The sequence below is a fragment of the Moschus berezovskii genome, chromosome 12, assembly GCF_049115385.1.
Source record: "Moschus berezovskii isolate FMDL1 chromosome 12, NW_MosBer_1.0, whole genome shotgun sequence".
In the NCBI taxonomy this organism is placed as follows: Eukaryota; Metazoa; Chordata; class Mammalia; order Artiodactyla; family Moschidae; genus Moschus; species Moschus berezovskii.
This window is the reverse complement of record NC_142471.1, coordinates 85,333,074-85,345,367: the sequence shown is the minus strand read 5'-3', so window position 1 is coordinate 85,345,367 and position 12,294 is coordinate 85,333,074. Positions and strand designations below refer to the sequence as shown.

Sequence of the window (12,294 nt, the reverse complement as noted above, 5' to 3'; positions counted from 1 at the left end):
GCTGGAAAGTGGCAGAACGGGGTTCCATGTGCCCCCGAGGACAAAGGTTGAAGCCTCTGACTGCCCCAGAGGCCGAGGAGCTGTCCCCTACCAGGAAGCCAGCCTGCTTGCACTAGCTGGGATCCCATGCTGCTGCCTGGATGGGGTAGGAGGAGGCGCCAGTGAAGTGAGGCTGTGAGCAGGGGGGCCAGAGAAAGAGGAACTTGGAGTAATTATTATTTCCTTTCATTCAAGCTCCTTACTTTATAAAAGGTGGATGTTTTCCGGAGAGCCAAACAAGCACTAGGAATAGATTTCTTTTGTGCAGCAACTCAGGCTGATGGGTAATTTCCCCCTTAACAAGAACAAACTGCCCTGCTTAGCCTATCATTGTTCACAGAGACAAAGAGGCCTGCATCTGCGAGCCCTGCCAGCAGACCTCCCGCAAGAAATGCCCTCTGAGCACCGCCTGCTCCGGGGCTTTCCCAGCATCCCACAGAGGATGCCAATCTGGTTCATGTCAGAAGCCTGTCCCAGCCCACCTGCCCACTTCATTTGTCGAAAGAAGCCCGTGTAGGGTCCTTTCCACAGGACCCTCTGCCAGGTCTGAGTTTCCCTTGGAATCCACGAATACTTTCTAGCAAAACCACATTGAAACTGGGTGCCACCTGCCTGGCCTTAATGACCAGGGTGGAGCCCTGGCACAGTTGCTCATGGACCTAATTAAAATGAACTAGAGCAAAATGTTCTACAAGCAGCATTGCCAAAGTAGGATCCTAAGGAGTTCTTTCTAAGTGCTGCCTCTGCTATTCTAAACCAACCTCTCTTCCCTTCTCAAACCTCAGATGCCTGGTCTATAAAGTGGTTACACTAATACCCATCTTGGGGAGTTGCTAGAAAGATCCAAGAGCAGGTGATTGTGCTGCTGGACCCAGACTGCCTAAAGAATAGCGTCATGTCACCCAGGAGCAGGGCTACAGTGCTGGTGAAGGACCGGACCCGGCGCTGTTCTTCATAGCAGGCAATGGGCTCTGAGAGATTTATGGGCCTAATGTTTCTCCATATACACCCTAATCCTCGAAAAACTGAGGCCTGGGCTTCCCTAGTAGCTCAGTGGTGAAGAATCCACCTGCCAATGTAGGAAACACGGGTTCAATCCCTGATCTGGGGAGATACAACATACTGCAGAGCAACTAAGCCTGTGTGCCACAAATTTGAGCCTGTGCTTTGGGGTCTAGAAGCTGCAACGATTGAACTGCAACTACTGAAGCATCTGAACTATGCTCCCTAAAGCCTGCGCTCCACAAGAGAAGTCACCGCAATGAGAAGCCTGCGCCCCGTAACTAGAGAGTAGCCCCTGCTCACCGGAACTAGAGAAAAAGCCTGCACAGCAACAAAACAGCACAGCCAAAAATGAATAAAATTATTAAAAGAAAACAGGCCTTTTCACAAGGACAGATAAGACAACAAGAAAACAAGTCATTTAAAAACAAGTAACAAAAATGAATCTGAATGTCATCAAAGGAAAAATCTTCGTGTTTCAAAGGCCACCATCAAGAAAGTAAAAAGACAACCCACAGAATGAGAGAAAATACTTGCAAATCATCTGATAAAGGACTTGTACCTAGAACATAAAAAGAACTCTTAGGATTCAACATTAATAAGATGAACAACCCAATTTAAAAATGGGCAAAGGATTTGAATAGACTTTTCTCCAAAGATGATATATGAACGGCCAATAAGCACATGAAAAGGTGGTCATTAGTCATGAGGAAAATGCAAATCTAACCACAATGAGATACCACTTCACACCCACTAGAATTATTACAAAAACGAAACAGAAAATACCAAGTGCTGGAGAGGACGTGGAGAGATTGGCACCTTCATAACCTGCTGGTGGGAATGTCAACTGGTGCCGTCACTTTGAAAACAGCCTAGCCATTCTTCAACTGATTAAATATCAAGTTACCACGTGACCCAGCAATTCCACTCCCAAGTATATACCTAAGAGCAATGACAATACACATTCATGCAAAAACTTGTTCATGGATGGTCATAGCAGCATGATTTGTAATAGCCCCAAAGTAGAAATGTCCCAAGTGTCTGTCAATTGATGAGATTATCCATAAAATGGAATATTATCTATCCAGCCATAAAAAGAAACGAGAAATACTGATACCCAGTACAACATGGATGAAACCTTGAAAGAAGTCAGACATGAATGTCCATATATTACATGAACTTAATTATATGAAATGTCCAGAATAGGCAAATCCACAGAGACAGGAAGTAGATTAGCAGTTGCCTGGAGTGGGAGGAAAGGGAAATAGGGAGTGATGCTAATGGGAATGGGGTTTTTGCTGGGAGAGATAAATATCCTAAAATCAGATAGTAGTGATAATTGCACAATTCTGCAACAATTTTAAAAACCACTGACCTGCGTATTTAAAAGGGTGAATTTTGTGATGTGTGAATTACATCTCCATAAGCTAGTATTTTATTTTCTGTTTTTATTTTATTCATTTTTAATTTCTGGCCATGCCACACAGCATGTGGAATCTAATTCCCCAACCAGGGATCGAACCCTCAACCCCTGCATTGGAAGCACGGAGTCTTAACTGTTGGACCGGTAGGGAAGTCTCCATAAACTAGTATGTTTTAAATGCTGTCTGTAGTGATGAATGCTGTGTAATACTCTTTTCAGGATCAGTTACTATTACTTATTATTATAATTAGGAGTATTTTCTGGTCCACCCCCAGCTCAGAGCAACCCTGTCCCCTTAACACCTGCTACAGGTATCACCTCTGATCTGTAGGGGCCTGAAAGGTGAGCTGCCTGGATCTCTACAGAGTCCAACACACGTCTGATTTGACCAGCTCTGGGCAGCTCCTCGAAGCTGACAAGCCTAAGAATATCTATGGACCATGCCATGCTCATGACTGCCTCACCAGCACTAGAAATAAGTGTGCCAACAGACAACGTTTTCAGTTTAGGGGTTGGGGAGAGACAGTATTGTTATATGGGGACCAAGGCATTTAAAGCTCATGTGCTTCCCTCATTTGTCCCTTCCCTTTTGGTGATGGACACACAAAAGCAGCCAGGCCCCCTAGTCTTTACCCAGAAGAGACCCGGTCAGAGTGTGCATGAAATAGAAATTTTTGGTGTGTGAAGCCCCTGAGATTTGGGGTTTGTTTGTTGTGGCGACTAGCATTAATCATCCTGACTAAGGCATTACATTTCAACGAGTCCAGCCTCTCTGGCCAGCCCTCTGAGGCTGGGGGCCCTCTGGACCCCTTCATGGCCTCTCACAGCTCCACAGCTGGAGTTCATGTCTAAATGATTTCATCATTCAATGGCCTGATTTTGAAAAACACAGACCAGGGCAGGGAAAGTCAGGAGAGCTACCACCGAGGGAGGGTCTTGTGCGTACCAGCTTCTGGGCTCCATCCTGGCTGGTATTTATGACCCTCAGGGCTACCCGGTCCTCTTGACAGAGGAGCAGCCTGAGGTTCCAGGAGGTTAAGGAACTTTCCCAAGGCCACTCAGCTAAAAGAAACCACGCCCAGCTTCCAAGCCAGGTCTACCTGGTTCTAAAACTCGCCTCCTCTCAGTACTCTGCTGCCTTTGAATCAGATCTCAATAGCATTCGGCCCATCCCAAAGCCCACCCCAGGCTGGTGTCCTCTAACCACTCCCAGAGCAAAGCCGGCCACATGTGGGCAACTGACGCAGGATTCTGGGCAGCATCCAACGAGTGGACTTAGTCCCTGGGATGGACGCCTTCAAGTCAGGGTTTAGAGAGAGATTTCAGCTCCAGGAGTGAGTTTTGACTTTAAGCAGGGATGTGCCAGTCAGACTCCCAGCAATCACACCCTGTCAGACTCTGGGGGACATGAGCCAGCTCAGTGTCAGCTCCCCAGAAAGAGATCTGATTGGGCAGAGGGGAGAGGCTCATGGGGGGAAGCTTCCTGGGTCCCCTCCTGTCTCATTCAAACCAACTCACAATAAATGACAGCCATGTGTCCAGTGCTGTGTGAGGTTTGGGGGAGGGTAGAGGGGACACACGGAACAGATGCCATCATCTCTGCCCAGAGAGCTAATAGCCCGGCCACCATCCTGAGCACCCTACTTTTCCTGGGGGCACCTGCACCAACTCAGTGACTCAAGGTGGAAAGCATGGATTCCTCCTGCCCCCTCTCCTGACTTCCCACACCTGTCATTCCCCGAGAGTTCCTTCTGCTTGACATTTCCCAAGGCCCTGGTGTCTCTTGATTTCCACAGCTATGGCAGCAGCTCCCAGGATGGCCTCCCGCCTTCAGTCCACCTCCTCCCCTTCCTCCACTACGTGAGGGGCAGAGAGACCAACCTGGGCTGTGCATGGCCTTCAGAGCCCCCGGGGCCCCCACTGCCCCTAGGATGGTGCAAATGCCCCACCATGGTTTTCCAGGCCCTGACTCCCAGAAGGCCCCTGTCCCCCTACCTTTTCACTTCTGTAACACTGACCTCCCTGCCAACACACATCCATTCCCCTCTACGCACGAAGGCCTCTCACCCTCAATGCTACTGACATTTCAGGCCCAGATAATTCTTAGGTGGGGGGCCATCCTGTGCATTGCAAGACATTCAGCTTCATCTCTGAACTATGTGTATTAGATGCTAGGAGCACATTCCCCATTTGTGTCAATTAAAAAGATCTCCAGACTCTGCCAAACGTCCCCAGGTGAGAGCCCCTGCTCCAGACCTGTGCACATGAAAGGCCCTTCTCCTTTCTTTTCATTTGTACCTGGCTTCCTCATCACCACATGAAACTTTGGTTCAGCTGCATCAACTTTCAGAAGCCTTCCTGGCTCACCCAGGCTGGCCCAGGACAGTGTCCCTCCGGCACTCCTCACTTCCCTGTGTGCTGTCCACCACTGCTCTTGTCAGACCGCATTCGACCCATCTGGTGACGCGCTGCCACCCCCTCTGTAAGGGGGGCTCCTCAGAACCCACCCTCTGGGGCTGTGGAAGCATCAACCCCCGGGACCTGCAGAAGCACAACAGAGCAGCAGGTAGGAGCAATGGCTTCTGACCAGAGGCAGAGGAGGCTCTGTGCGATGGAGCAGAGACACAGAAGGAGAAAGATAAGAGTCGGGGTAGCGCCTTCCAGGTTGGAGGCCTTGCTGGGAACAGCTCGGACAAAGGCGACCAGGTGGGCATGTCAAGATGAGACTGGGAGGTGGAGGCTGGAGCTCCCAGTGTGGGGGCTCTGGGAGTGAAAGCTGGAGGCCAGGTCGTGAAGACCCCTGGAGGCGTTCTGCAGCCCCAGATGTATTCAGCAGGATGTGAAATTAGGGAGGGCAGGGGAAATCTGGGAAATGCTTTGTTATCAGTTGAGCTGGTTTCTCTACCTTAGGACTTCTTGCTGCTGCTAAGTCACTTCAGTCATGTTCGACTCTGTGTGACCCCATAGACGGAAGCCCATCAGGCTACCCTGTCCCTGGGATTCTCCAGGCAAGAACACTGGAGTGGGTTGCCATTTCCTCCTCCAATGCATAAAAGTGAAAAGTGAAAGGGAAGTCGCTCAGTCGTGTACGACTCTTAGTGACCCCATGGACTGCAGCTTACCAGGCTCCTCCATCCATGGGATTTTCCAGGCAAGAGTACTGGAGTGGGGTGACATTGTCTTCTCCATAGGACTTCTCAAGAGCCTTTAATGTGCACACACACTGGGTAAATCTTTACAAGGGAGTGATGCGGCGAAAAGTCATGTCCACAAGTAACTGACCACAGAGGTGTTTTTTTCACAGTTCAGTTCAGTCACTCAGTCATGTCCGACTCTTTGCAACCCCATGGACTGCAGCACACCAGGCCTCCCTACTCAAACTCATGTCCATTGAGTCGGTGATAGTCGTTTTTTTTTCACAGATCCTCTCAAATGATCAGTGTCCGTTGCTGTTTAGTTGCTGAGTCATATCCAACTCTGTGACCCCATGGACTGTAGCTGGCCAGGCTCCTCGGCCCATGGGATTCTCCAGTCAAGAATCCTGCAGTGGGTTGCCATGCCCTCCTCCAGGGCATCTTCCCAATCCAGGGATCAGTCGTGTGTCTCCTGCATTGGCAGGATTCTTTACAGCTGAGCCACCAGGAAAGCCCCGTCTACCCTTCAGAAACTGCTGCTTGGAGCCGAGACACCTTGAGGAGGAGTGTGAGGGAAAGACTGTCTGGGTTTGGGGACAAGGGTCCTGGGGGTCATTCGGAGGTGTCAGAGCCAGCACTGGGGCTTCAGCCACATGGCTCCTCTCCCAGCCACTGGGGCATCTGCAACCCCAAGAAGGAACACAGGCTCCTGTGAGAGTGGCTGCAGGAAGGACCTGGCCGGCAGCGCAAAATTTATTATAGGAAACCAGTCAACCCCCAGACCACTTGGACCACCTCCCCCAGGCCTCTGGGCCATAACATATGGTGTGGTTTAAATTTCTAAAATTGAGGAGTACTTAAGGAAAAAATGTTGGCGAGCTCTGAGCACTTGTAAAACCATCTGAGCTGAGGGGGAGGCTGGGCCCCATTCCTCCAGGAGACGCAGGCAGTGCGCAGCAGGGGCAGCGAGGTCTGGGGGGCCCAGTCCAGGGTCCAAGAGCAAAGGCTTCTGGTCATGGCTGGCTAGTGGGGAGAGAGGGAAATGACCCTCTGCAGCAGCCCTAGGATGGGCTAAAGGAGCCAGCAAGGCTGGCCAAGGAACCACCTCATCCTCAGCACAGATCCCATCCAGACCAGCAGTGTGGGGGTAGGGTCGGGGGGTCAATGGGGGTGGGGTAGGGGTTACTGGTGAGATGGGGTGCAGACACTCTCTGCACTGCCGTCTAAGCGTCTGGATGCAGTTTGTGTAGTGAGCTGGGTCCCCAGGTCTGTCCCTGCAGCTGGAGCTGGCAGTCAGGTGTGCCCAGGGCCATGCCTTGTGCAGAGCGAGCCAGCCCTGTCCAGCGTCTGAAAGTACTGATGAACATGAATCCTCTTGCTTCCGAAAAGTGCAAAGGCCCTGGGGTGGCCTGCCATTCCATTAAGAGGCATGTAGGATTGCGATGGAAGCAGAAGCAGAGAAACAGCAGAGGGAAGCAACGGGGGCGCGGGCTCAGCAGAAGCAGGAGGAAGTGCCACAGGGGACAACCTCTAGGGTGGGGCTGGACCAGTGGCCAGCAGGCCAGCACAGCCACTCCAGGCAAGGGCTCAGTGCAGCCCGAGGGGCCTACATCACATGCATGGGCCCCTGGGACCTTCCTAACATCACCGGGGGTAGTGAGGGTTGAGGTTGGACCAGAACTGCCAAGGACCCCTGGGACCCCTGCTGAGAACAATGAGGTGGGGCTTACCCTCCTCCTCAAGGGACTTCCATGCCATATGGATAAAATGTATAAAACTGTGCAGAAACCGTTCGTTAAGTGCAGGCAGGGGAGGAGGCCTGCTTGTAAACTCGGAAGGAGCTACTGTGGGTTTAACCCCCTTGTGCCTTCACCAGCAGACGCAGGGGAGGGCAGGGGTTCAGCGGCCCACCTGTCACAGGAGGAGATGCTGTGTGAACTGGATTCCTTCTGTTCACAGTCCTACCTCTGTCTCCTGACCGGAAGTCAAAACCTGAGTGGCTGCAGCAGCCCTGATTCACCACCTCCATGAATGCACACAGGCCATGGGGGTGGCCCCACGCCCCAGGGGAGGTCAGGGTGGCCCCTCACCCTTCAGCAAACCCCAGAGCACTTTGGAATACTCAGCATCCTGCTCTGTGTTCAGCCAGTGTTACCTTTGCCCACTCAGCTTCAGCCAGGCCCTCCCGCTAAGCACTCCTGGGCCCTTCCTGTCACACCAACCTCTCAGACCTGCCACGTCCTTTCTTCTGGGTACTCTGACCCCTGCCTCAGTGGAGCCTTCACCTGTCCTGCCACAAACGCCTGGGCATGGGCAGAGGGCAGCAAGAGTGCCCCTGGAGGGGACTGGGACCCCAAGAAGCAGGCCTCCCCACTGCAGACCTGCTCTGGCCTGGACCACCTACCTTGGCCCTGCCAGGCTTGGGTACCTCTGAAGAGGATGAGAATTCTGAATCTGGTGACCAATGGCACCCCTGGCTGGGTGCTCCCTCCTGGCCTGGCACAGACCCGGGCAGCCCATATTCCTGGATTAAGGCCTCCCACTCCTCCTGCTGTGGGGTTTGGGCAGCCTCTTACCTTTGGGGTGAGGTACTTGGTCATAATTTCCTTCCCTTTTTCTCCCAGTTTTTCATCTGGAGTAACTTCATATTCTGCCTAAAATAGAAGAAGGAAAAGAACAATAATAGATTTGCTCATGAGCTTCTTACAACTGTAGAACCTTAGAGGTCCCTGGAGAAGACACCCTGGAGGTCACGTGACTGAACTCCTTCTTTGGGAGGACAGGGAGTGAGGCCCAGAGAAGGGAAGAGCCCTGGTGTCCAATCCAGCCAGCTCTGCTCCACTGCAGACATGTGCTCAGAACAGCGGCAGCACACTAGAGTCACTGGGGAGCCAAGGCTGGTGCTTGGACCCTGCCCTACACCCACAGAGTCAGACCCTTTGGTGATGGGGTCAGGCATCCAGGCAGCTGGTGGGGAAAGCCACGAGCTTAGGAAAATCAAAGGAAGCTGCTGGAAACTACCTGGAGCCAGCAAACTGGAAGGCCCTCAAGAGGCTGCCTGAGGTCACTCAGACCTTACACGCTGCCTGACCTTGGACAGTTTCTTCAACCTCCATATAATGCAGGTGGAAAGAGCGCCGACGTGTAGGGCGATTGTGCAGAGAGAACAAGACAAAGCCAGGCACATAAATACTCAATTAACGGCTGCGTATTTACCACTATTGCAGTGACTATACTTTGTAATAGAAGACAACAATATGCATGGTATAACTTTGACAGCTTTTCTGTTTACGAAGGGAACACATAGAGATTCTTCATATGCTCTTATACAAACCTTATTTGAACCCAGGTAGTGATATGGTGGTAAAGAACCTGCCTGCCAGTGCAGGAGACATGGGTTTGATCCCTGGGTCAGGAAGATCCCCTGGAGAAGGGAACAACAACCCACTCCAGTATTCTTGCCTGGAGAATCCCATGGACAGAGGAGCCTGGTGGACTACAGCCCATAGGGTCAACACGACTAAGTGACTGAGCACACAGTGACGCAGAAGGCAGGGCTGCGATCTCACCCCTCCATCCACAAACAAAGAGCAGGGGGTTCAGCAGAGTTGCCCAGGGTCAATGGCAGGGGAGGCAGTAGGGCTGGGACATCGACCTCCAAGCCCAGACCCCTTTTACAACAATACCAAGGAATTTAGGACCCGGATGGCTGACCATGCCAGTGGGACCTGGGCTCTACAGAAAGAAGTGAGGCTTCAAAAGACGGACCATTTTATTTTCCCTGACCCCAAGTGAGGCTCCTTCACAGGCACTTGACCCACTTGCCAAGAGGATAAAAGGCTGCCTCGACTTAATGAAAAGCCTGGTGAGCTTGCCTTTCTCATTTCAACAAGGGAGCTAATTGCAAATTGTTTATAAATGGTTCAAAGTCCGCCACCCAAGGATTTGTCAGCCTCCATCCAAAAGTGCAGCTATTTCCAAAGAGACAAGAAGTGACATCAGCACAGAGGGTCTGAAACTCCTTTCCTGGCCACCTCACTGTGGAGTTAGACCCCAATACTCACCCCCACCACCACCCACACCCCTGGACTGGTTCAAAGCAACTCTCAACTTAGTGTCTAGAGTCTGGTTTCTCACCAGTCCAGCCAGGAAGACCCTCCTGGGCTGGAGCTGCACCTCTCCGGGGCAGAGGGTTCTAGAACACAACTGCCCACCTATCTTCCAGGGGGGCAGAGAGATGCTGCCAGTGTCTAGCTGCCCTGGGAACACTGCCTGGTGGTCTGGATCTGTGGGAATTTACCCAGACTGCTTTGCAGGGCCCAGGCCACAGGCAAATGGCCGCCTACCTTTTGTGGGGTAACTCAATCCCACGCAGAACCCTGGATTTGCACCGTCCCAAAATACCTCTGCGAAGGCAGCTCTATTTAACCAAACGGAGGCCTGAGGCTCACTAATCAGCCTCAATAGCCAGCTGAAAATATTATTGCTCTGGGTACTAAAACCCATGTTAAAAAAAATAACAACACTTTCAGGTCAGCTGCCTCCCAGCAGAGGCCCGGCCGGGCAGCTGGGCGCCAGGGTTCCACAGGGAGGCAGCCGGGAGCACGCCGGGACAGGCCTCCCCAGCCCAGGATCAAAAGGCCTTTCTTTGAGAGTCCATGTCAGGTCACCACCACTTGAAGAGCATTTGTGTTGGGAGGCAGAAAACCAACAGAAGGCTTCCAGCTGGGCTTTCCGCACCGATTAAGTCACCTGGAGTGACAGGCCATGTCTCCACCGTGACCCCCGAGAGGGGCTCATGGGGGACCCGTCCTGAGAGGCCACCTACGGAGAAAAACACCATGGCAGCTCGGCCGGCCGGGCAGCACTCAGGGCAATCACACCGACCTGAGGCGGGGGACCACCCGGGAATCCACTCCTGCGGGAGCACCCTTGTCCAGGTGGTGGGCAAAATCTGCTGAAATCAGCTGAAGCCAGAAAACAGAAGCAGCAAATAAGAAGTTGGGTTGGCCAAGGCTCTGTGACAACCTCAGAGAGGTGGGATGGGGTGGGAGGTGGGAGGGCGGTTCCAGAGGGAGGTGACATATGTATGCCTATGGCTGATGCGTGCTGAGGTACAGCAGAAGCCAACACATCATTGTAAGGCAATTACCCTCCGATTAAAAATAAATAAATTAAAAGAAGTTGGGTTGGGCCAACAGCCTAGAATTTTGCAATTGGAAATGGCAGACAGGGACTTCAGTGAACAGAGAGGTAAACGACATGCCAGGAGGACCTGTGACGTTCATCCATAAGAGTTCATCTATGAGTTCCCTCCAACGAGAGGTGGGTGGGAGGAGACACACACTGTCCTCCCTGCTGTGTTGCCCACTTGAAACCTTCTCCTGCCCTGGGCTCAGCCCTAACGGCCAGAGCGCCAAAGAGCTCCTTGCCAATCCACTCGGAGAACACTTCTCTTCCCCAGATACATCCATGGTGCCAACCGAGGGAGGCATTTAATGAGCCTTCTCTCCACACGGTGATTTATGCCAAACACAGGAATGGGCTTTGGGGAGGAGATGCTGCAACACAAAGCGCAAAATACAACATCGAGTTCAAGGCAAAAAGAATTATTTATATATCTGTGCCTGCCAAAAGGGTATAAACATCTGTGTACATCCTAGTTTATAAAGCCAATATTTCATTCTCTTGGAGGGCTCTAATTGCATCATCCATCTCAGAAAATGCTAATGAAAATATGTCCTCTATTAAACACATTTCTCTCAGTTGAGTTTTTAAAAAAACATGAAGATTGCAAACCGGTACAAGGGGCCCTGCCATGCTCTCACAGAAGCCGGCGCTGGTTTTTACAGAGCGGAGTCTGAGCAGAATTCCTCTCGGTGAGATGTCACCCCCCTTCTCTCGGGAGCCCTTCTCCTGCCCTGGCAGGAAGATGAAGTCAGAGAGGCTTTGAGGTCTCGCCACCTCCGGCTTCTGTAATTACCGATGTGGTCAGCTTTTCCAGAGTCTTCGCGGCAGGGACAAGTGACGCGCCCAGCTGGCAAGGCTGCTCCCCGTGGCCCTCTTTGGAGAAACACCCAGCTCCTCCCACACTGGCCTTGGCATCTTGCTGGTGCCAACCCTGGGGGCCAGGGGTTTCCATCTGCCCCTCTGGAGTCACTGCCCACCCCGCTTCGGGACAGAGGAAAGTGAGGATGGGGAGTTCCCTGCCAGTTCCCTCCCTGCCAGGCACCCAGGCTCCTAGATCCTTCTTCTGAAAGCCCAGCTCCTGCAGTTGCCTTCTCCCTTCCTGTATGGGCCCCTGTCCCTGAAGAGCTGGAGGTGGCGAAGGCTCAGACGTATCTGCGTACATAGGCCAGGACTCCAACAACCGCCCTTCATTAAACCCTACTTCATTCACACGTGAGCGAGCCATCCATCTCTGGCCAAGTCCCTCACTGATGCTTGAAAAATCCTTCAGAAGCCTGGCATTGCCTGCCCCTTTTCATCCCCCCAGCTAGAATGAAAAAGCTCTACAAACAGGGGTGTCCCCGCACCAGGGTCCCAGGATCAGATGGGCCTGGTCAGCCTCACAGCCTGTGTCCACCTGGGCAGGCAGAGTCTTCTCAGATCTCTGGCTGTCATGTGAGGAGCCCTGTCAGGCCTGGGTCAGGAAGGGGTTCCCTGGCCCAGGGCCAATGGGGCGGGCTCAGAGAA

General features: G+C 52.3%; 1 protein-coding gene across 4 annotated transcripts in view; it reads right to left on the bottom strand.

Moving 5' to 3' along the window:
* The window catches only part of GRK5 (G protein-coupled receptor kinase 5), a 234,187-nt gene that overhangs the window by 45,244 nt on the left and 176,649 nt on the right, over positions 1–12,294 (bottom strand). For 3 of the 4 annotated variants that reach the window (XM_055424547.2, XM_055424545.2, XM_055424549.2), the window contains one exon: positions 8,175–8,252. The exons of the other annotated variant lie outside the window; for it this stretch is intronic. In XM_055424547.2, coding sequence (XP_055280522.1) covers positions 8,175–8,252 — 78 coding nt within the window. The remainder of the gene's footprint in view (positions 1–8,174; positions 8,253–12,294) is intronic. 4 annotated transcript variants of the gene reach the window in all.